The sequence below is a fragment of the Chrysochloris asiatica genome, unplaced genomic scaffold (genome assembly GCF_000296735.1).
Source record: "Chrysochloris asiatica unplaced genomic scaffold, ChrAsi1.0 scaffold00333, whole genome shotgun sequence".
Lineage (NCBI taxonomy): Eukaryota > Metazoa > Chordata > Mammalia > Afrosoricida > Chrysochloridae > Chrysochloris > Chrysochloris asiatica.
In genome coordinates, this window is record NW_006408851.1 from 2,006,580 (window position 1) to 2,031,857 (window position 25,278).

General features: G+C 42.3%; 2 protein-coding genes across 4 annotated transcripts in view; both read right to left on the reverse strand.

The window, feature by feature from the left end:
- Positions 1–5,447, reverse strand: part of ATAT1 (alpha tubulin acetyltransferase 1) — a 17,825-nt gene extending 12,378 nt beyond the window's left edge. For 2 of the 3 annotated variants that reach the window (XM_006875634.1, XM_006875635.1), the window contains exons 1-6: positions 5,338–5,444; positions 4,832–4,892; positions 4,628–4,719; positions 4,446–4,506; positions 4,227–4,340; positions 3,937–4,038 (exon numbers count right to left, since the gene is read on the reverse strand). In XM_006875634.1, the coding sequence (XP_006875696.1) occupies positions 3,937–4,038; positions 4,227–4,340; positions 4,446–4,506; positions 4,628–4,719; positions 4,832–4,892; positions 5,338–5,444 (537 nt within the window). Of the gene's footprint in view, positions 1–3,936; positions 4,039–4,226; positions 4,341–4,445; positions 4,507–4,627; positions 4,720–4,831; positions 4,893–5,337 lie in introns of all 3 variants that reach the window. The other variant, XM_006875636.1, reaches the window with a different exon arrangement.
- A 774-nt stretch (positions 5,448–6,221) lies between these two features.
- Positions 6,222–17,836, reverse strand: MRPS18B (mitochondrial ribosomal protein S18B). The gene is made up of 7 exons (XM_006875684.1): positions 17,759–17,836; positions 16,291–16,402; positions 16,118–16,215; positions 15,945–16,013; positions 13,557–13,623; positions 8,473–8,532; positions 6,222–6,517 (listed from the first exon to the last, which is right to left on the reverse strand). Exons 1-7 carry the CDS (start codon positions 17,834–17,836, stop codon positions 6,222–6,224), a joined length of 780 nt encoding a protein of 259 aa, XP_006875746.1.
- Between the last annotated feature and the right edge of the window lie 7,442 nt (positions 17,837–25,278).

The following is a 25,278-nucleotide window of genomic DNA, read 5'->3' on the forward strand; positions in this document are numbered from 1 at the left end:
AAAGGGGTTCTACAACTTGTCCAATGAAATAGACCTCGTGCACAGCCTTTACAGAGTATAGGACCTTAGGTGGAATCCTGAGTCCCATCCAGAACCTTATGAGGTGGGACATTCCCACTAGCAAGGACAAGAAGATTGGAACAGCTACAGTGACAGAAGATACATCTTCAAAGAAAGATCATCAGGAAAAAACCAGAACAAAAATGTCAGCATGACTGGCTACTACAAGAATAAGCAAGGTGTTCACCAGGAAGCCATCAAGGCTAGCAATCAGGTGCCTTCAGGACAAACTCCCCTCTAAGCTTGCTGGCGACCATACTGGTCTACTGGTGAGTGGAAGAGGTGGAAAGGCAGCAATGAAGAAATGGGCTGAGTTCAACCCCAGTCCATTGAATCCTGTTGACCTGGAGGTGAGAGAGAGAAGATGAAGGGCTGTTTGGTCCAAAGTGTGGTGAGACATGAGGACACTTGAGCCTATGGACAAGGACTTAGCCACAGAGGTCTAGAGCTGAGAGTGAAGCATCCAGCTGATATGAAGTGAGGGGAGATGCACAAGAACATCCAAACTTGCAGACAGTACCCTTTTGACCTAGCCTCGATGGCTCGATAATTAGAACTCGACTAGAGGAAGATTGGGAAAAGAAAAAAAGGAAACAAGGGTAAATTGCTTCAATTTGATGAAACTGACCTATACTCAGAGCAGTAGTTACTCTAAATACCAACAGAGAGGGAAGGAGTCTTCACATCAAATATCAATGCTATCCGCTCTGTACACAGGGTAGATAGGGACAGGCAACTTTGACATTGGCTACCTAAAATGAGGGGGCAATAAAGGCACCAAGTGACTGGCTTACAAGGTTTCAAGAGGGAGTTTAGTGTAAGAGTATGGGGAGAAAGAAAGAGTCCCCACTGAATAGCTGTCATCTTGTCTAGAAGGGTCTGGTGAAAAGAGATGGGAATAAGATTCGTACGATTCAATAGTGAATAACTGTTATCATGACTAATTGCAACTGTCACAATTGTAAAGGTAGAAGTTTTGTAACAAAAACAGGGGAGTGGTTAATCTTACAGTCCAGAAACAGAGGACCCTAGGACCATCAAGAGAGAAACGCACAAGCAGAATGCGGAACCTTATCCAGAGAAGCAGCAGCGCCAGAGATGGAGGCAAGAGATGGAGGCACAGATGGGGTCATGGAGAGAGAGAGAGGCTGAGGACTCTAATTTCATGGGAAGAGAGGGACTAAGAGCTGGTGGCCAGGAGGCAGACTTGCCTTTGGAGATGTAAATTATTATATATGCCTGAGGGGTGTTTTTTGTTTGTTTGTTTTTAAAAACCTAAAGTGGATAGAGAGAAAAAATGTTAAATAATGTATGATGGTACATGAAGGGGATTATAACCATTGTAATGAAACAAGGTATGTGATTTGTTGAATGTAAAACTGATGATATGCCCTGTAAACTTTCACTCAATCCACAATAAAAACCTTAAAAAATAAATAAATAAGTCACTCTTGTCATCTCTATGCTCAAATCTTACAAAGACTCTCTTTGTAAGAACCCAAAGGTTCTTCCTCTTCCTGTCTTCTCTCCTACCACATTCCCCATCACTCACTCTGTTCTATCCACATTAGCTAATTTACTATTTCAGGCACAGTCCCACCTCAGGGCCTTTCCCTCTACCTAAGATGCTCTCCTTGTTGATAAGATCTGGCTCTTTTTCTTATCTCTGTTATTGCTAAAATGACATTTTCTCAGTCTACCCTCATTATCCCATGTAAACATGCAATGCCATATGTCCCCATCTGCACTTTGACACTCCTAAGGCCTCTTAACTACTGACCTAGTCAGTTGTCAATTTTGACTCATGGCAAGTCCCTGTATTTCAGAGTAGAACTGTGTTCCTTAGGGTTTTCAATGGCTGTAATCTTTAAGAAGTAGATAGCCAAGTCTTCCTTCTGAGGGACTTCTGGATGGATTTGAGCATTTAACTGTTTGCACTACCTAGGAACTCCTCAAGTCCTCTTACCTGATCTTATTTTTTCAGAGCACTTATCTCCAACCATAGTATATACTTCATTTGTTTATTATGATTTCTGCCTTCCCCTACTAGAACTTTAGCTCCCAAGGAGCAGGAACTTTTGTTCATTTCATTGAGTAAAGTATTCCTAGCACTTACAACAGTGCCAAGTGCTCAATACTCGTGGACAATGGAATACCATGTAATAGTGAAGAATAACAACGCATCTGCAAAAACACCTCGTAACATGGATGGACCTGCAGGACGTTTGCTGAGTAAAACTGTTGTTGTTGTTAAGTGCTATTGACTTGGTTCTGACTCATAGTGACCCTGTATTAGGTTTTCAAGGAGCAAATGGTGGGTTTGAAGCATCAACCTTGTAGTTCAAACCAACCTTGTTGTCTAGTGCATTATCCTGCAGTGCCATACTAGGACTCATAGTCAACCACACCAGGACACACTGTCATCCACAAAAGGACAAATATATATGAGGCCACTATTATAAAAAACAAAGAAAAGGTTTTTATACTAAAAGAAATATTATTTGATGTTTACTAGGGGTGAGAGGGAAGGGAGAGTAAGTCATTGGTTACAGGGTAGATACATGTTAACTTGAGTGATGGGGAAGGCAAAATATAGCCAACATTACTAAGACAGCAAGATCGGGCAGTGTTCTCTTCCGTTGTGTATAAGGTTGCTATGAGTCAGAATTGAATCAACGGCACCTAACAACAATAACACAGTAAGACATGTAGTCCTGGTGTGATGCTGGAGGATAAGCACTGGACTGCCAACCACAAGGTCAGCAGTTCAGACCTACCAGTTGCTCATCAGAAACCCAATACAGAGCTGGTATGAGTCAGAACTGACTTGACAGCGCTCAACAACAGCAACAGTAAGATATGCTCGCTTGTACCTGTGAACCATTCAAGATCAAAAGGGCATTTACCTAAGGAAAAGGTTTGAAAGGGATGGGAAGGAGGGTGGAATGGAAACAAGAATCTCAGAGAGGAAGTGATATAAATGATGTTACATGGAGGGGACTGTTATCTATTGAAATGATGTGTATGATTTGTTGAATTTCAAACTCGTGATCTTGCTCTGTAAACCTTCATTCAATTCATAGTAATAAGTTTACCCTTCTCCCTATTAGACTGAGACTGCCTCAGGACCAAACTCAGTGCCATCGAGTTGGTCCTGACTCAGAGTGATCCTATAGAGAGAGGAGACCTGCTCCTTATGGTTTCTGAGACTATACATTTTTACAAGAGCAGATAGCCTCATCTTTCTCCCAAAGTGGCTGGTGAGTTTGAACTGCCAACCTTGCAGTTAGTAGCCCAATGTTTAACACACTGTGCCACTAAGGCTCTTTTGCATTACCAGAAGGCAGGGAATGTATATTTTTTTGACCCCTAATAAATGTAGGTCGACGAAATGAGTAATGTGTATGAAAAAATGGTTGTAACAATGAACTGGCTGTGTGTGTGAGGCAACAAAAAAACCAAAAACCCAAAGCCAGTGCCATCGTGTCAATTCCAACTCATAGCAACCCTACGTAGGGTTTCCCAGACTGTGTATCTTTGTAAGAGTAGACAGCCTTCACATTTCTTCTATGGAATAGCTAGTGGGTTTGGAGTATAGCTAACCCACAGGGCCACCAGGAATCCTGTGCCTGAGATACAGGGGTGAAAAATTATTAGGTGTAGCAAACAGCCCATAATGAAGAATCAAAATAGATGAGTGAAATGGCTTCAGGACAAAAGGGTGTACCACAAGACAAGAAAAGAGCTTAGTTATACAAACTGAAACTTATATAACGGGCAACAGGGAACTCCTGGAAGGTACTTGCTTTTCCCTCAAATAATAAAACAAATTCAATGAGACTGCTTAGCAGGGTCCTACCCTCTGAAACCTCTCACCTGTGGCACTGTGGTCTCCAGGCTGTAGTGCTTATTCAGGAACTTCAGCAGTTTCTGTGAGGGTCGATCAATGGCCAGTTGGTGTGGTTCAACTCGCTCCTTCTGCAAGGTAGAGAAAGCTCAGTGTAGAAGGTATAGGAGTGTAGGAGCAGGAAGAGCCATGGAAAGGAATAGGAATACATGGGGACATGGAGGGGGCGGGGGCAGGCAGAGCCTCTAGAAGGACTCAGGCCAGAAGGCCCTTTAATCTCTCTTTTAGATGGACTCTGATAAACAGAGTTGAGCAATACCTGCAACATATGTTGGAAGAGTTCTAGCCCATGGCCATGACGTTGAAGTGACTCATGGATATAAAAGTCCAAGATACAAAGTGGTTCCACCTCATTGTGAGCCTCACGATCATCCTAATAGAAAAATAAATATTTTTTAGAACCCAGGCATCTTTGCTGTCTCCCAACCCCCAGTATCTTCAGTCTCAGAAACCAAAGCTTATGAAGAACAAAGCATACCAGGACAAAGAGCTTCTTGTATCCAACTTTGAGAAAACCAATAATGGCTCCTTTTCCAGCCCTGTAGGATGGGAAAAATAATGAGCAAGCAAGTACCAGTTATTGAGGAACAACAGAATCAAACAAGGAAAAATAATTAGATGAAGGAGGTAATATGAAGTAGAAGCACATTTGGCACTCACGATCGGGCTGAAGTGTCTTTGAGCACATACATGACATGGCGGTTACTCTGCATCCTCAATGCACTGGTGATAGGAGCAGGAAGATGCTGAGCCTGCCAAAAGGATGACAGTTTATGCATGTCCTTTCCAAAGGACCCAGTATTTCCTTTTTCTACTGGTCCCAAAGAGCTCCCCCCACAACTCCATGTTAAGATTCCCCAATACCTTAGCAGAAGCCTTGCCCAGTTCATCTACAATTGTCATAATTTGCTGCTGCAGATCAATACTATAGAAAGAGAAGAGAGAGTCAGATACTCACTGAATTAGAGGGTCCAGTCCAACCCATGGTCAGTACTTAAGGTTCCCTGCCTGTCTTTGAGTCTTCCAACTTGATTCTCCACCCTATCCCTCTGAAACTTAAACTTTTGCGACATCTCTTTCCAATGTGGAACACTCCTCCTCTCTGGAGGTTATGGGGTAAAGCAGAAAGGAGGAGTAAGACCATACATTGGGTTCCACTTTTGGGTAGCACCACATATTGGATGAAGGTGTGAAAGCTCACAGATCCAGGCACTGGTAAATCCCCTTTGGTCTAGTGTCAAGATCACCAAAAGAGCAGGCCAGGACATCAAAATGATCAGCCACTAGTCAGTGAGAGGGGGCGTGGTCCCTGGACAAGATTTCAAGAGGGACCGGGAGAGAAGGGGTATAAGATGCGTTTGAGATGTCACCGGGCCGGCGTTGTGGTTCCGGGTCGGCGGGCCGGGGGCCGCAGGTGCTGATCCAGCACCGTGATCCGCTCCGGGAGCAGCGCGTCCACATCGAACGGGAACTCCATGGCCCATTGTGCGCGGCCGGCACCGCCCCACACAACGTCACATCCGCCCCGCCCCTGTGGCCTCAGCAGGCGGGACCCACCCCCAGGATGTCTTGCCCCCCCCTACTTCCACCCCCAAAGTCCTGACAGTCAGCCCAGGAGACCCCGTTCCCCTCAACAACCCCACTGACTCCTTAGCAACACCACCTCCCCCTCCTCTCACAGTAGAGGGTACCATAGCAACGCATTCTTTCTGGGCTTAGCGGCTAGCTCTCCAGCCCTTCAGGCCCTCAGTCAACAGTTGGGTATAATGGGTGCACGAAGCCACAAAAGTGATCAGGGCAGGACCATACAGTTGCCCATCCCTGGCTGCTTCTGGTCCCATGAGGAAAGATCCCACGGCAGGGATCGGCAGGGATCTCAAGCCTGACTTCTTCCCCTCCCAACAGCACCATTCTAGTCTTCATATGAAAAAGCAAAACCCACTCAGTGCCCCATGTAGAACAGCATTCATCTGTAACTCAGCCTAAAGGCAGCCAGACAGGAGAGACGAGAGCTTTATTGTAGAAAAGCTAATATGGCAGATGTATGAAACAGAATGTTTGACCCAGCTATTTACAATTGAGAATTGAGATTTCCCATACCATCAGTACATCCTCCAGTCTCAGGTATTTTGTGGCCACTAGCCACAAAACAAAAACTCTTCAGGGTGACATGGACTATAATCAGTTGTCATGATGTACTTTCTTGATACTATCTCCTAGTCCCTCAGCCGCCCCTCCCAGTAGACTGCAGCCTCTATGGAACACTCTGGACTCCGGCCTGATCCATAGAGGAGGTTTCCGCTGGAGATGTAGAGGGCACTTCAGGCATTGTCTCAGGCGGGGGGCCACTCTCTTCACGGAGATGGCCCTGGTAAAGACGGCGGAGGCGGGACAGCTCTCTCTCTGGTGGTTGTTTCCAGCTATACCATGGGTACCAGGGATCTCCTGAAACCAGAGTGGGGGCTGGTGGAGTACCACTCACAGCTCCATGAGAAGTACTGAAGTCGAGGTCACGGGGTTCAACCTGGGCAATGTGGTAACTGAGGAGACCTAGAGGAAATTGTTTTAGAGAGAGAGGGAAACAGGGCAATAAGAAAACAGGTGTGTGAAGAGGGACCCAGGGGGCAAGTGTGAGTTGATAAAGCCTGGGCTGCCTGCCAAGCTGTGCAGCCATACACCAGGGCTATGAAACCATGTCTACCCTAGAGAAAAGAGGGAGGAGGGAGGCACTTTTATCTAGTTTGTACAAAGGTGCCATTGAGCCCAGGGCCTGAAATTTATGCAAACATTCTCCTATGATCTAGCTGTGGCCTTGGGATCAGTGCTTGTAAGTAACAGGAAGGAAAAGACAAAGAACAAGGGGACAGGGCAATGACATAGTACAGTACAGTAAATTCATATGATCCTTCTATCAAGTTTTTGGAGTCCTGGTGTGGCACTATGGGATAATGCACTGGACCACAAGGTTGGTTTGAATTCCAAGGTCGACAGTTCAAATTCACCAGCTGTTCCTTGGAAATCCTATACAGGGTCACTGTAAGTCAGAACAGACTCAATGGCATTTAACAACAACTACAACAGCTAGGTAGCACAGTGGTTATGAATCGGGCTGTGAACCACAAGGTCAGAAGTTCAAAACTACCGCTGTTCCGCAGGAGCAAGATGAGGTTTTCTGCTCCCATAAAGATTTACAGCCTAAGAAACCCTGTACAGGGTTGCTATGAGTCGGAACCGACTCCATGGCACATAACAACAACAACAAACAATAGCCAATCTTTGAAACTACTAAATGTTTGGGTGAGATTATGCAAATGAGATGCTTGTGGCCCACCTGTGTGGTGCTATAAAATCAGCATGGACTTTGAAGTTTGCTATTGGAATGGGGTGCCAGCAGACACTTGGCAGAGCTAGACTCACTGAACCCATCAAGCAAAACAGCTGACCTCTTTGGTCTGAGGCTTACTGGTGGAGTGAGAGACCTCTAGACATTTATTGGTGGAGCTAGAGCTTTGTAACACTTGCTCTAGCTGGGCCAAGGTGGCACCAAAAGCCTGAGCAAGGCCTGCATGCAAGCACAGCTGAAAAGGACCTATTCTGAACAAATAACTGTATCCTGAGTCTTTCTTAATCCTGAATTGTAACCTTTTACTTCCTTAATAAACACCATAATTGTATTGTCTGTGAGTTCTATGTGGCCATTGCAACAGATTATTAAACTTCTAAAGAAGGAGAGGATACCATGGGTGGGATGGCTGTGCCAGAGTTGGTAAACAAGTTGGAGAGAGGAGGTATACATGACCTCTCCTTTGGAGGAATCAACCTGACTGCTGATCTCGATTCTCCTTATCGTGATGTTAGTTCAGCTCAGATGCCTCCACTATGCCATTTTTATACATAGGAAGGGACTCAGGACAGGAGCGAACAACAATGGACTAAGGAAAGAGTTTACTAATAACACACTAACTTCTCAAAAAGGAGCATGAGGGCTCTATAAGATAAGCAGTGAGCTGTGAACCACAAGGTCAGAGGTTCTAGCCCACCAGCCACTCTGTATGAGAAAGATGAGGCTTTTTGCTCCAGTAAAGAATTACAGCACCAGAAACCTTCTACGGGTCACTACGAGTCAGAACCAACTTGACAGCACTTAACAACAACAACCATTTTGTTAAATAAGTGGGATTGTACTCACCCTTCAGTCCTAACTCACTGTCTTTCTGCATACCAAAACTACCATTTTTGATCATTTCATTTCCTTTGTCCTGTCTAATTCATTGCATTTGGTTCCTAAATTCTACTGTAGTCCTTTTAACTTAACAATAAAGGGAAGTAAGAAATTACTAAAATGAAAACATTCTCTAAATAGGTTTGCAAATCAAATGTGTCTGGCTTAGTATGATGTATGTTTGTTCAATTTGTTGAAACTTGCTTGCATGTTTAAATATGTCATTGATGCTTTAGGAAAAAAAAAAAGGAAGAAAAATTCCGTGTGCCCTTCTCATGCTCACCATGCTCCCTGGCTTTCTGGATGGCCTGGGTCAACCTCTTGTGCTGTTTCATACAGACTCCTACAGGGAGGAAAGAGATGAGTGGTGAAAAAGATAACTCAGCACTAGTTCTACAAGGCATAGTCAACATAAGAATAAAACTACTTCTGTATGGAGACAGAAGGTTGGGTTTAGAAGACTTGGCTCACCTGATGACCCCTTTCCCTAACCCCTCCATGGGATTCATCTGCCTAAAGGGGAGAATCCTCCCCCTCTCTCTAAAGAGCTGTAATGAAGATTTTGGAAGATCTAGTCATTATAGAGGAAGGATAACTAGATGTTACAGATAGAATTCTACAACCCCCCAAAATATGCATTGTAAATTCTAACTTCTATGCCCATAATCTCACTTGAGAATGCTTGTCTTTGTTATGTTACTGAGGAAGGATAGAATATGGTATAAGAGGAGGCTTCAAAAAAGTTTGTGGAAAAATGGAATTAAAAGATAATGGAACTTTTCCAAGAACTTTTTAAAATTCCCACTGTATCTTGAGTCAACCTCTTTTGACAGAGAAAGCCGTCTCCTAGAGCCGACACCCCGAATTTGTACTTCTAGTATTCTACAATGTGAAAAAATAATCTGCTTGTGAAAGCCATACATTTGTCGACTTTCTATTATAGCTGCACTAGATAAGACACAGAGCATTTAGAGAGAGATTTCTGACAAGATGGAGGACTAGATAGTTGTAATACACGGACCCCCTATATCAAAGATACAAGAGACCAAATATAACAGACACAGATGAAAATCCTGGAACGCTGAACTTCAGAATTGAGTGCTTCCTGGGAGGAGAAGCTGAGCAGGGATGGCGAGAGAAGGAAGCTGACTGGTGAATAGTCTGCCAGATGTAACACGACTATGTTGAACCTTTATGAGCAGCTTTGGTAACAGAAGGTGGCTTGGCAGAGCAGATTCACACAGGAGATGGGAAAGAAGACAGCAACCATGCCATAAAGCCCAGCTACATCCATACCCTCTGCAGCTCTACCCACTGGGCAAAAACCAATAGCAGCTCCTACACCACCTGATCAGTGATAGACAGCAGCCAACACCAGTCAAACCCAACATTAAGCTGAGGGCACACACATTCATTCTCTAACTAAACCCATAGAAGACAGTTGGTGAGAGCCTAAGAACACATCAACATACAATCATCAATTACATACAAATATAACACCACAGTGTCCCAGAGAAAACAGACAACTTTAGTTCACATAAAGAAACAAGAGATGGCTCAAGTAAAATGACCAAGATGTAGAGCCAGAAAATGTTTCTGAGTCTTAAAGAAAAAATAATGCAACTGAACGAAAAAGAATGATATTTAGGTACTTCAAAGGACTGACAGAACAATCAAGGAAAGCAAGGTCAACACAGAAAAAAACCTTAAAAGAATTAGCAAACACTACAAGAACAAAAAACAAAATAAATGCAAACTTTGAAACAATAACATGCAATTAGAAATCCAGAAGATTAATACTAAGATCTCAGAAACGGACAGTACATTGAAAGCGCAAAGGAGTAGATTTAAAGCAATGGGCGCTCGAATTAGTGAACTTGAAGATCAATCTCTCAATACTAGTATGCTAGAAGAATAATCAGAAAAAAAGAATGAAAAAAATCCAAAGAAAGCCTAAGAGTTAGTGAGATGCCACAAAGATGAATAACTTACAAGTGACTGGAATTCTGGAACAGGAAGATAAGATAAAAAGCACAAAGTAAATTATCAAAGAGTTGTTGGAAGAAAACTTCTCTAAAATCATGAAAGACAAGAAGATAAGCATACAAGAAGCTGAAGGAACCGCAACAGATACCCCAAGAAAATCACCAAAACATATCATAATCAAACTTTCCAAAACCAAAGACAAGGAAAGAATTCTGAGAGCAGCTCGGGAAAAAAAATGAAAATTTACTTACAAAGGAGAACCAATAAAATTAAGCTCTGATTTTTCAGCAGAAACCATGCTGGCAAGAAGCCAAAGACATGAAATATATAGAAATCTAAAAGAAAACTATTGTCATGTAAAAACCATATACCCAGCAAAGCTGTTCCTCAAATACATTAGCGAAATCAGAACATTTCCAGATAAACAGAAATGAGAGGAGTTTGTAAAACCCAGACCAACTTTACAAAAAATACTAAAGGGTTTTGTTTTGGACTGAGACCCAACAATAGCAGACAACAGCTTGACATTACCATACATGACACCACCACCCAGAACTCAATCCAGATATAAAAGCATTTTAAAGTAAAGCAAACCTACAAGACTGAAAACAGACAAAGAAAGATATCAATGTATAATGAAATTAACTGCAAAGCAAAAAGAGGGAATAGTGTAAATACAGAACTTCCAAATGGCAGAGAAGTCGATTAGATTTCAAGAGAACACAGATTGTTTTAAATGGGACAAAAATTAATAAATTTCAGAGTAACCTCAAAATTAATATACTTCCACATAAAAATAAAAAAGGAAAATCAGAAAGATTTAGTAAACATTAAGACAACAGGAATGAAAAAGAAAAGAAAACCCACAAACAGAATGAACTCAACACAGAAAATTATGTGGAACAAAGAAACCTGCAGCACCAGAAAAAACCCCCAAAACAAACAAAACACCACACTGCAATATCTATAAATCAATGTACTCCTACTGATAATTACACTGCGTGAAAATAGATTAAATAAACAAGTCAAGAGACAGACAGTAGCAGAATGGTAAGAAAACAAGACCCTCCAATATGCTGTTCAAAATGAAAAAGATGGAGACAGCCTAAATGCCCATCAACAAAAGAATGATAAAAAAAACTTTGGCACATACACCCAATGGAATACTATGCAATGTTGAGGAAAAATATGCTAGTAACACCATGACATGGATGAACCTGGAGCATTATGTTGAGTGAAATTAGTCAATCACAAAAGGACAAATATTGAGTCCACTGTTGTAAAAAAGTCTGACAAAAGAAACAATCTATGATGGTTACCAGGCAAATGGGGGAAGGAAAATTATTGACAGGCTAAAGGGTAGACACCTTAACATGAGTGACAAGACAGGTACTATCTAACAAAGGGGAGGTTGGCAGAGGAAAGTGGAAGACAGCAGGAGACCCAGGAAGGAATACAGAGTTAAAGTGAATAGAGGTTTAGAAAAATAAATTTTAAAAAGACACTAAGCATTTAATGGTAAAAAGGCTCCAGGATAGGGAGAACAGAATTCAAAGGGCAACTGTGATGAATTAAAGGGCTAAAGTGGATAACCTATAGACTAACATCTAATAACACATGAGGGGATTTCCGATCTGGGGATGGTAACCTGAGAATTTAGTAAAAATAGCCCTGATGTGGCGCTGTGGGTTAATGCATCACACTGCAAAGCCATTTGAACTGCAAGGTCGGCGGTTCAAGCTCACCAGCTGCTCCTCAGAAACTGTCTACAGGGTCGCTATGGGTCGGAACCGACTTAACAGCATTTAACAACAACAACCTCCTTTTACAGCTTGGCTAAAAACTCCTTCAAAAGCGCTGACAAAATAAATTCCAAAGATCTTACTGCCACCCCAGTCACTATAGATTCAGATTATTCCTTGCAAATTTATCTTGATTTAGGGCTGGGGCTGGCAAAATTTGCTGTAAATGGCTACAAAATAAATCTTAGGCTCTTCGAGCCCTACAGTCTGACTCAACTATGCCCTTTTTGCCCAACAGTAGTTGTAGACAGTATGTTGTTAGTTTTTGTTGTTAAGTGCTGTCAAATCGGTTCCAACCCATAGCAATCCCGTATAGGGTTTCCAAGGAGTGGCTGGTGAGCTTGAACCACCAACCTAGAGGTTCAAACTGACTTTGCAGCCCAGCACATGAAAGCACAGCACGACACCAGGACTCCTCCAATACAACTTTATTTACAAACAGAGGGAGTGGGCTGGATTTGGTCTGTGGGACACAGTTATGGAATAGGTATAATCCTGACAATGTTTTAGCATGGGAGTGTCACTACTATGCCAAGATTGCCCCAAAATTCAACCACACTGTTCATGTTCAAAGTAGGCGTCACTAAGCAAGGAAATTATCTGTTGTCTGACTGAATTCACAAAAGAGTCCTAAGGCATAGCCACAGAGGACTAGAGCGGAGAGTGAAGCGTCCAGCGGATAAGAAGAGAGGGCATATGCACAAGAACACCTACACTTGCAGATAATACACACTTGACCTGGCTTCAATGGCTAGATGATCAGAATTCAACTAGAAGAATAAAGAAGAGGAAAAAAACAGTAATATGATACAATTTGATGAACTTGACCTACACCTACGGATGCAGTAGCTCAAAACAAGGAACAAAACTTTACAGTGAGGATCATTCCCACCCCCTCGATACACACGGTAGACAGGGATGGGCACGTTGGACACTGGCTACCCAAAATAGGGGGTTACAAAGGCAAGAAGTGACTGCCTTTCAAGCTTTCAAGAGGGAGCCTGGATCCAGAGGGCACAGAGGAAGGCAGAATCTCCACAGAGTAGTATCCAATCTGTCTGGATGGGGCTGATGAAAGGAGATGGGATGGCTCTCATGTGGCACAAGAGTGAATAATTGCTATCAGGACCGAATGTGAGGGTTGGAAATGTAAAGGTAGACATTTTGTAGCAAAAGGAGGGGAGTGGTTGACTTTGCAGTCCAGGAGCAGAGGTCCCTGGGACAATGAAAGGAGAAGAGCAGAATGCGGGACCCTACCCAGAGAAGCAAAGACGCCAGAGATGGAGGCAAAGATGATGACGTGGAGAGAGGGAACGGCTGGGGATTCTAGACACAGAGAGGGAGAGGGGCTGTGTGCTGACGACCAGGGGGAAGGCTTGCAGGGTATACCCTTTGGTTTGTTGAAGACGCATGGAGAGGATTATAACCATGGCAATGAAACAATATACGATAGGATGACTGTAAAGCTAATGTTCTCCCATGTAAACTATCACATAATTCACAATAAAACATTAAAAAAAAAAAAAAAAAAGGGGTCCTAAGGTAAAGCCAGTCTGATAGTGAGGGATAATGGGCTAACCTGTGTATGGAGCGTGGAAGATAACACCCGTGTGGGCGCAGACAAACTGTTCCAAGAGCTTCACGTTCTGTGGGGGAGAGCAAGAGAGAGACATAAGGAGTGTAGGCAGAAGAGGACAAGACCATCAGAGACTGCCAAGTACACACTCCCCCTCCACATTCACATGGACCACCTAAGCCCTCTATGCCTCTCAAAGCACTACCCTCTTTCATGGCCCACTTTTTGTTCCATCAGCTTGCTGAACCGGTTCTTGAAAACTCCAGAAAACCTTTTCCTTATCCTGAATTTTCAACCATTTCATATGCACACCCTACATCCTGTCACTGAGCCTCACAGAGTTCTGTTCTGCAGGGGTTAAGTTTTAAAGCCAGCTCTTACGGACAAAAAATCAGGGATGATCAAATTTGGAAATCTCTGAAATCAACAAGAAGAACAAATGTAATAATGTGCATGCAAATAATATATATATTAACTAAGAATAATTTTACTGTTTTAATTACGTGAAATGACTCTCAGTCAACAAACTGCTCTTAACAAGAGACCCTTGAGGAAAAAGCAAGTATACTTGTTGAATGATAATGTCAGGCAGAATTACCTACACTATTCAGTTTGTAATCTCTCTCCCCACTTTGTTCTCTAGTTATAACCAACTATACACATAATTTATTCAGAGAAGTTGGAAGACTCCTGATGTGGCACTGTAGGATCAGCACAACACTTGAAACGGCAAGGTCAGCAATTCAAACCCACCAGCTGCTCATCAGAAACCCTTTACATGGTTGCTGAATCAGAGCTGACTTTATAGCACTTAACAATAACACATCTATGTATAGACTCCTTTGGAACTCATGACAGAAGGGAACTCGAACAGTTAACCTCACCAGACGACTGATACATGGATGCCACTTCCCTGAAGATCAGCCATTCGTCTTCAACTCCAGTACTACCTATCTCACAAGCTCAGAGCAGTTACCTATTATCAGTTTTTAAAAGTTGGCTAATTCTTTAAAGACTAAGTCATGTCTTTTTTAATGTTGAAGATTTTTTGAAAATAGAGTTTATGTTTTGCTTCAAGTACCCACTTTCTATCCCCAAATTTTGGCATGACATGTGTCATGGAATGGATTATGTTCCCCAACATATACTGTAAATCCTAACCTCTAAGCCCATGTTTATAAGACCATTTGAGAATGGGTTGTGTTTGTTATGTTAATGAGGGAAGAGTCATATAAGGCACACTTTGAGTCAATTGCTTTTGAGATATACTGTGTGCTATTGAGTCGGTTCCAACTCATAGCAACCATATATAGGGTTTCTGAGATCAGCTGGAGGATTTAAACTGTCAACCTCATGGCTACCAGTCCAGTGCTTATACTACAGTGCCATACCAGGGCTCCTTTTGAGATATAAAGAGAAATTAAACAACCAAGCAGAGAGAGACAGATGAGGTAAGAGAGATGCCAAGACACAAGATGTCTAAAAGCAGGAACCAGAAGCTGAAGAAAACAAGGGACTTCCTTCACAGCCACTAGAAGGAGGTTTCCTCTAGAGTCAGTGCTCTAACTTCAGACTTCTGGCTTCCTAAACTATGAGAAAATAAATTTGTTTGTTCAGGTTTATGTATGGTATGTATATCTGTTGTAGCCACACTGGTGGTGGTGTGCCATGGAGTCGGTTTCAACTCAAAGCAACCCTGTACAAAGTTTCCAAGGCTATAAACCATTACAGAAGCAAAAAGTCTCATCTTTCTCCGGCCGAAGAGCTGGTAATTTTGAACTGCTAACCTTGAGGTTAGCAGCCCAATTCATAACCACTACATACAGCCACACTGGATAACCAAAACGAAATTGAACATTGATGTGGTAACATACTAAAGAAAACCCCTGAAAATATTAAGTCTAATAACTGTAATGGATATAAACCTTTTAGACGTTATAAATCGGTATTCCTCTTATCTGCCAATTTAGACTGCAAATTTTATAGAAAATGGATGAAGTATATAATTCATTCGTTGAGAAGGAAAGAGGGGGTACTTATACTGCCAGAAACAGAAGAAAATCAGCTGAAGGGACACTAGGCTATGAAGAAGTGTGGGACACCTATCACAATCTCTTAAGCATTTCCAAAAACAAACCCGTTGGTATAGAGTTGATCTGACTCATAAGGCCCCCTCCGGGATAGAGGCGAGCAGCCTTATAGGGTTTCCAAAGCTGTGATCTTTACAGAAGCAAATTGCCACATCTTTCTCTCAAACAGCAGCTGGTGGGTTTGAACCGCTGACTTTCTGGTTAACAGCTAAGTGCTTTAACCATTGCACCAACATGGCAATTCCACTATTCAAAGAAGCTCCAAATTTTCATCCTTGAGAAAGGATCTCTGGCTCCTTACCCTAAAGTCAACATGCAACTTGTGATCCCGGCAGATGGGGCAAGGGTTCCCAGCAACTTTATTCCCTCGCTGTAGAGAGAAGAGATTGACAAGTGAGGATGTTCAAAGCCCAATCAGAAAAAACACTGCCATGACTTCTGTCCTCACTCCCTGTCCCACCCTCAGGAACTCACGATACACGTCTTTCGAGTCCTCTGTGGTGGTATGCCACCTTTGTGGTTACGACGATAGTTAGCCCAGACAGGGTGAGAACCATAGCGGGTCTGGTATTCTGAAATGCAAAGCAGCACAAGTTATTCTGGGTGGAGCAGGGGAATGGTCTCCTTCCTTCCCTATTTAGAGATACCTTCTGAGTCCAGGTATTTCCAGGGTTCATCCACATAAGGAGAAATGAGAGCTGGGGGCAAAGCATCTTCCTCAGGGGGTGCAGCTTTGGTGCAAAAATTCTGGAGGAAAACCTATGAAGGATGAAAATATGAGAACATGAGTTCAAGGATGAGCTCTATTATTTTGCTTCCCACATCTGGGAGCATGCTCATGGTGTTAATGGAATAAAGCAGGAACATACATGGAAGGTAGTATTTTTGTTGTGGTTAAATTGGCACAACTAAAAACTACTCTTCTTATCTCCAAATCAGATTCTAAAAGAGAAGCTGATTTATGGACTAGGATAGGTGACTGGGAAACATCTATTGGGTGCTGCCACGTGCTATGGCATGCCCAAAGACAAGTCGATGAAACCCAGAGGCCACAGTCATCAGGGACATTTCTGAAGCAATTGTCTTTGATGCATTCGTGCTTCCCAAGCTGTACCATTCACAACAAGGTAAGGTTAGACCGTCTCATGAAGCCCAGAAGGACCAAACACCCTCTCCCTAATTTAGACTTGCAGGTGTTGCCCTTCGACCGCTACCAAAGCCCATGTCAAGATTTGAACCCTTAAAGGCTGAAGAGAAACTAGCCTGCAAGAAAATAAAATGAAAAACACACTTCAATAAAGTTATTTGATGCTTTTTTGGGAAGTGAATTGAGTTTGGAGGAAACAGGAGAGAATGCTTCCAAGAATGCTCTTGGAAGTAAGATGTCTGGAAGGGAGGGGATGCATAGGACAGGTGAGGCCTCACCTCAACCCAATTCCAAGTCAATGAGTTGCCTAGACTCATAAAACTTTAAAGGTCAACATTCCATAAGAAAGAATGAGTCCTAACGCTAGCATTAAAGCTACCAGGCCTATCATTAGCTCTGTGGCGACCCTGTCTCATCACTCTTCAGTACCACTTTAGGGAGTGGCACCTGGGCAAGCCTTGCCATCTGACCCTGCCCCACCAAGAACCACCAAGGTGGTGAGTACCTCAGGCTGGAGGGTATCTTTAAAATGCTATGACAAGGGAAACCTCAATCCAAAAGATTGTGTTAATCTTTCAAGTGATTTGGTAAAATAAAATGAGCTGGGAAACTGGTCCCCCAGTTTCCTGATTTTACTGGGAAATAGAGTTGCTGATAGAAGGTAGGGTCCCTTAAGCCACAGACATCAGAGACGTCGGCACTATTTACATACGTAGTTTAGAATTAGGGTCAATTCCACCTAGCTATTTAGGAAAAGGATGACCTCCAACCTTGGCTCTTTGGCCTCGGTTTGGGATTGGAAAATGCGCGCAATATTACGGTGGGTGGGGCGAATACGACTGTGGAAGCAAAGTGTTGCCTAGATCACAGGTGGGAAACTCTCCACCTCAACCTCCGAATTTTCAGTAGTGGAACGACTCAGAGTATAAATGAGTTAGAAATATACAAAACGTGCTCCGGGGAGTTACCTGAACTCCGTAGGCCCTTCTGAACGGCGAAACACTGGGAAGCCACCTCAGCGGCGTATAAAATAAGGAGGCCGCCATCTTGATGTACGTCCAACGCAGGAGTGACGGAAAAGCGACTGCGCATACTCCAAGAACCTGACTAGTTAGCTCCAAGGACGAGTCCGCAGGGCGGAAGGCAATTGCGTGCTTGCGTCAGGACGGAAGCGTGTAAGGAGGGACCATGGAGGGGGAAGCTAATTTCAACTGCGTCACAATCGAATTCGACCTAAAAATTATGCTTTTTCCAAACCAGTCACTAAAGTTTCTAGAGCTCATACTTAGTCATTGCTTTTTAAGCTATTTTGAAGGCAATTTTTGACCTGATCCTTTTGGTGCGCATGCGCGGAGTCAGTTCTACCAACCCAGGGTGAGAAATGTTTGCGATCGGCGGAAGTAGTGGAAGCAGGGGAAAGGGCGGTGTTAGGTTCGCTGGTCACGCGCACGCGGGGGGAGCAGGAAGGAGGCGGAAGAAGGAGCCAAGGCTAAGGAGCCGAGCGAAGGCGAAGGAAAGCTAGCCAATCAGCTGACGAGTTGTCTTTCGGGTTGGCCAATGAGTTCACGCCTCGCGCACAATGTCTCGCGACAAGGGCGTGTCGCTAGCACGTTTAGGCGCGTTGGGCGGCGTCCCAGTATAAAAGACTCCGCCCGGGCGGGCAGCCGCCATTCTGGGGTTCGTTTAGAGGTAAGTTTTGGTGGTTTCTTGGCTGGTGGGCAAAAATTTGCGGAGGGTTTAGGATTAGGATATTGGGGTGGTAACTGTGGATTTGGGTAAAAGATGTAAATTTTCTAAAGCGGCTGTATTGGGGTTGGTAAGTGGTGGTGCATTTTGGGAAACATGGTACTTTGGGGTGTTTAAAAAGCAACCCGTACTGATTACATCTTTCTCCCTTGTGTTCTTTTATCCCAGGTTTGAATTTTCTCGGAGAAAGACAAGGCCGGCCACGAGGAAAAAAGAAACAAGCCGCAGCCAACAACTAAGCCCTTGAAAGGATCCTGAGGGGGGAAAGGGAAAACAGCCACCAACCCAACCACTTGTGTCTTCTGCCCCCCCTCCCATCTATCTTGCCCCCCCCACCAGCCCACGCTGCTTGGGACTTGAAATCTGTGGCCGAAGGACCGTCACCACATAACTGCAAAAATAATCAACCACCTTCCCTTTCTAAACCCACCCAAATTCACTCATCCAGCGGTTAATTTTTGAATCCACTCAGAATTTTTTTCTACGAACCCCCCCTCCCGAAATGGAGTTGGGTGGGGGGGAGATGAATACTGAGTTGGCCTTTGTTTTTTAAGAGACTTTTTGATCCAATGAGGCCCCCCAAATAATTGAGTTTTGGGTCCTGGTTGGTTGTTTTTTTCCTCCAAAATTTTAATCCCCTTCCCCCTGAGCCCGAAGTGCTGACGTCGCAAAAAAATTGGATAGTAAGTGTCGAATTTTCAAAAACCAGCCTTGCAGCAAGAAATCAACGTTTCCCGTTGTGAAACCAAAAATAATGAGAGGAAGAAATGAGAACATAGAATAAATAGAATTGGAGAAGGACCGATCCGGTCACTTAGTCTCCATTAAAAAGGGCCTTTGGGTCTAAAACAGTCTTGTTCTCTCCTCTACCACCTACCTCTTACCTGCCCAGCTGCAGGCAAGGAAAGGGTGGAGGGAGGGCCAGCAAGTGAGGATTTTGACGGTTAACCCTTGGTAATCCAGCCAATTTCCAGACTGCCAAAGCCATACGTTTATGCTTTTTATAAAGAGGAACGGCTACCTTCCTCTGCGTAGCTGCAGTCTTCAAAAGGGTTAATGAGCTCACATACAAAAGATGGTGGATCTTGTGGCCCAAAAGTCCCACTTCTTTGTATGTGAGACAAGCAGGCGCGCCTTTCAATTTGCCAGATTAATAAGCAATCTGTACATAAAGATTGCAGGGTAAGGAGATGGGCAGAGAAATAATAGCTGGCTATGACTTTATAAATGACTGTTAAATCCTCTCAATTTTAATGTAATGTGCTTGGGGTATATTTGTGTGGTTAAAATAAGTGGCAATCTAAGAATAAAGATTGCAAGACACTAGGGCAAAATATAATCTAAGTGCCAATACATACATGATAGTTGGAAAAGTGAAGAATGTCTTGTAATTGTTGCAGATTGCATAGGTTATTTAAAAGCAAAAATGATTAACATTTTTAACTTGGATTTTTTTATGAAGGGGGGATACAGTTAGAGGGTGGAAAGGTTGGAAAATGTGAAATTCAGTTTTAAGGCCATGTAGTGCATTTGAATGCTAGCTTTCTAAAAGATTTGTGTCGTTAAAAGCAAATTTTTTTCTTCCCTGCTTCAATATGGCGACTTTTCCTTGTCCTTTTGTCTCTTCCAAGCGGCGTTGCAGGTTGTTTCTTGACCCATTTTTCTCCTGTCCTCCCACCTCAACCCTATTTGTTGAGAAGGGTCCAAGTCCTCCCCCTTTCCCTGTATAGAGAGGAAGGGGGTGGTCGATGGTGGTAGGTTGAACTTCAAATTGCAAATTCAATTCACCTCCCAGAAAATTGCTTAAATATTTTAATTGTATTTATTCTCAACATCGCTCTTACTAAAAAAGATAACGTCCAAAGTGTAAGGGGGGCTTTTTTTTTTTTTAATGTAACAAAGGTTTTATAATGTAATCGTAGCTACCGGTAGAGCCGGGGTAGCTTTTTAGTTTTCAGTTCTTTCCTCCATTACAAAATGGCGTCCCTGCTTCTTTGTTGTTTTTCTTCCCCTTTGCCATCCAGAGCTTAGGGCCGCCCTAGAAACTTGGTCAAGGGGGCGGAGCAGCACTGAAAGGTGATGTAATCAGCTTTCTTCCACTCTCCACCCTCTTGAAACTCCACCCCTGAGCAGATCCGGTCTGGACTCAGCCAGGCTGCTGCTAGGGAAACAATATTGTCCTAATTTTTTTTTTTGATGTAATCTTTTATACTCTTTGTCTTAAAGATGGGAAAAAGGCTTATAAGAATTAGCACTTGCAGCTTTCCATCTGCTTCGGCAGCCTTAATTTTTAACATTCAACCCGTTGCTGTTATTTTCACATTCTTTTCACTCATCACAATTGGAAATTTTACCCATCTCAGTTGCCAGTCAAGCCTCAAGACTTAGCGGTTCTTGGGGCAGCCTGTGTGATTGTTATTTATAAGTGTGTTGGGGCATACTCAGACACAAGGGCTTGAGAAAGAGGAACTTGAGTAATAGGATCTGCTGGCGCCAAAATGTGCCATTTCTGCTCAGGATCAGTCCTTGGGCCTCCTGCATTTGGTCGTATTGTGTAATAGAATATGGGAAGAGTGGGTACTTTAGGACTTGATTCTAAATTGCCCTTATTCCCACCTCTGAGTTTTGGGGTAAAGTCTTTGCTGTATCACGTTCTCCAGTTGCTTAGCTCCTGTACATTGGTACTAGGATGAGAAGTGAATCTTTAGGAAAAAGAGGCGGCAGTTGTAAACTCAAGGCAGGGGGAATCAAGCTACAGTTTCTGGTAAGCAAAACCTTTCTGGTATTACATTTCACAACCTTCATTTCTCTTTTCCAAAGAGCCACTTAAAATTTTCTTTTTCTTCCCCTGCTTAAAAAACAAACCAAAAAAAAAAAGTTGATGGAAAAATATTCTTTTAGCTCCATTTTAACTCAATGCTGTAGCAGTTGGTGCATGATTGAAAGCCATGCCCCTTAACTTTCTTAACACCTTTTTCAAAGTCACAGATCTTTTTCAGAATCTCCATGTCCTTTTTTTATTTTGTAAAAGGCTGCATTGAATGGAGATTCTAGGAGGAATTGGAAAGCTATTTTGTACAACTGCCCTGAGGTGACATGGGCTAATTTTCTACTCACTATGGACTCTCAAATTAGTACTTGGGGATTGGATGGGAGGGGCTCTTCCACATGTCTATTGACCCAAGTTTTTTATCTTTTAAGCAGTTTGCCATGTGCCTCTGCAAGCCTACCTATCTTGGAAGCTGAGCATTCCATCCATTGGGGTGTTCCTGATCTCTAGTGAGCAGGGGATTAATAAAGAAGATCTTCCGTAACATGAGAGATGGGAAGCGAAGGTCTGCTAGGGAAACCAAATGCATCCAGACAACCTTGGAGAACAGGATTCCTGTAGTTGGGGATTCCTCCTTACTGGGGGAGTTATTTAATGTTCCTTATAAACAGGGAGGCCATGTACTGGGTTATCAAAATGACTGACAGGGGCTTACTATTTAGAAGTACCACTCTGTGAATCACCTGAGAGACAGTGCAGTCCACTATTGAAATATACCAGGAAATGCTAAAACACTGAGGAAGACTGGGAATATAAGGGGCTGAGTGTGAAGCATTTTCCTTTCTGGAAGTATAAAAACCCCTTTTAGAGTAAACCAGGATTTCTTTTCTCCTTTTGTTCAAAGATAGTTGTGATCTATTTTTTAGAAGTGGGGTTCTGACTTGCGTAGAATTTTTATCTGAACCAACTCATTCCTTTATTGGTGAGTATGGAGCAACTTGAGCCAACCTAGATATTTTTTCACCCTATTTACATTTAATTGAAGTAATCCTCAAGTAAAATCCATTTTGGAGTCTGAAATCTGTAACTTTCTGGACTATTTATATGATAAGTACTTTGAGGAATCCCCCAGTGCCTGTTTCTGCTCACGTCATATGGAAAGCTCAGCTCAGGACAAGATGAAGAAAAGTCTAGGGGGTTGCTTTTTGTCCCTCCTGTATGGTCTGCTTCCAAGGAAATTAGCAGTGCACTGAAAAACAGCATACCCTGGATTACCTTTGGTTCCAGAAAGCTGCCTCATGCTATAACTAGGCTCCAGGTCACTATCCCTGTCTCTTTGGCTGTCAGTAATGTTAGGTTCATTCCTTTCCACTTGAGTGCCTTGCATATTCTTTTAAAATGTGCTGACTTCATAGTAAGGAAACTAGGTTGTAAAATGCTGGGGGTAGGGGAGGGTGGGTCCTTAATCTTAAATGGAGAAAAACTCACTTTAAATCACATGATTGGTGCTTACTAGAATTCAGTTTGCTTATATTTCCAGAATAATCATGGCAAATGAATCTTAACATTGCTTCTGCTTTGACTCCTAGCTTCCCTTGGCCATTATGTTTTTTGTTCTTCGTTATTTGAATGGGAACTAAAAAGTTGTTTCTAGATCCCATTTTTAGCAATGGGAAACTACACAGAATTAAACCTTGTGCTCATTGGTCCCTTTTTACTCTCTGGGAATGGTGATGTTACTCCCACCCATTTAACATGAAGGACCATTTCAGCTCAGGTGACAATAATTTTTGAGTTCTGAAGGAAACTAGCTGTTGGAATTAACTTGGTAATAGGAGTTCTCCATAGTTACGTACGTATATTCAGCTCTGGGTGTGAATTTGTGAGATGAGTTATTTAGGGATGGCTGGTTTAAAATAATCTTAATTTTATTTAAAGCTTTTGTCAAATTCCATATATTTAATGTGCAACCTAATGGTAGGTGTATATGTATACGCATATATTTCGTTCTTGGTTATTGATACATAGTTATTTTGGACCCGTTCATTTGCTTTTCTAGTTTCCAACAGATGGAATATTTAAATTATAGTATTTATATAACTATAGTTTGTGTATATATCATTTTATAGTGTCTCAACTACACGAGCACGGATTCTTTATCCTTGTTTCTGTCTTGATGTAAGAATTGGGTAATTCAACAGGTTTGACCCACAGATTTCTGATCCATATTCTACTTGAGTATTTTTTCCTCTGACCTCAGGTTCTGCTTGTCCTCATGGAGGTTCCAAGGCAGAAGCAACAACACAGTTAATGCAGATTTGTTCATCTCAGCATTTCTTGCCTCATTTCCTTTTCTTCCTATGTTCATACCTACAGGGAATCTGAAGAGCTAAGTCTGTACCACCATCCTATATTCCCAGGCTGCCTCCTACCTGCTTCGACCTTTCTCCTTGTGCTATTAGGGTCTATACATTTATTCTATTTGTTGTTGTTAAGTGCCATCAAGTCGGTTACGATCCATAGTGGAATAGGGTTTACAAGGAGCAACTGGTGAGCTTGAACTGCCAACCTAGAGGTTCAAACCAACTTTGAAGTCCATACAGTGCATTAGCCCTCAGTGCCACATTTATTCTATTAGGAGTACTAAAAGGTTGAGATTGTTAACTATTTTGATTTGCCATAAAATAAATTTGCATTATTTTCTAAAACCTGTTCTTTTTGCACAAAATGTAGCCATCTTTGTCAAAGCAAAACCCCTGATTTCTACCACCCCTCTGCTGGGTTGCTGTTGCTTGCTATCTCTGTACTAAATGCAGGAGTGTTTTTTTTTTCCTAATATCCTTCCTCTCCAGTGTTAGCTTTATTTCCCAAGTGCAGATCTTACTCAGTTGGCTTTCTTTGTGCTTCTTGGAAACCCATGTTTTAGAATCATTGCAGTTAAAAATCTCAGTCAGAACCATATTTATCTGGAATTAACGTCTCTGGAGCTTGAGTACTAGCCTAGAAATTACTTAACACTTTTCTGTCCCATGATATTAGTTTAGCTTTTAGTTAACTAGTTTTCTAATCAGGTCAAAAAGCATTTTTCAAGCCTTTACCTTTGTTTGCTCTATTCTTGCCAACTTAATAGTTTCTAGTTTCAGACCTTTATTGTGACTTGGAAGGATATGTAATTTGAGAGGGGGGTGGAATAAGAGATCAGAATCTTTTTTTTTTTTTTTAAGCTATAAATCTAGCTTGCCCATAATTGTGTAAAAATAAACACTTGTTCATTGTTTGACTGATGAATTACAATTTTTTCAAGGCTTAGGTAGACCTGCTTGATGATTTCCTTTGCATCCATACGTCTCGGTTTCTTAAAGCTGCCCCCAATTCCCCTGGGGAAGGGTTGGTTTTCTTCTGCTTCAGTTGATTGTCCACTGGTGCAAGTAGTGAATACCCTGCTACTTTTGGTGACTATTAATGGGCCAACCTTAAAAGGTAATGGCTCTTACAAGGCATTAGCCCAAGCACCTAAAATAGGCCAGTTCTTGCCAAGCTACAATTGGGTTTTGTTTTTTTTTTTCAAGCTAGCCAAATTTATCAGCATCTGAGAAGACACAAATCCTAAAAATAGCAAAAGATGCCTTGGAGAGCTGAGCCTCTTAGAATTATTTGACTTTGAGCTCTTTAATACGTCTAGTGAAGTTCAGCTGTTCTTGGAAGGATACAAGTGTTGGGGAAGCACAGAAACCTTGTGCATCCACTGTCATTTAGTTGTCCTCCCATTCGGTATTAATCCTGTGCTTAATGTGCCTGAACTTTTTTCTTAGTATTAATACTGGTCAGTGTTGATTTATCTAGAATGGCAAGTATACTTAAATATGTCATAAATCATATTTTGTCAAATAATATAGATGAGATTTATTAGTAGAAGTTATATCAGGACTATCTTGCCACTTATATTTTATCTTCATTTTAGAAACCACGATC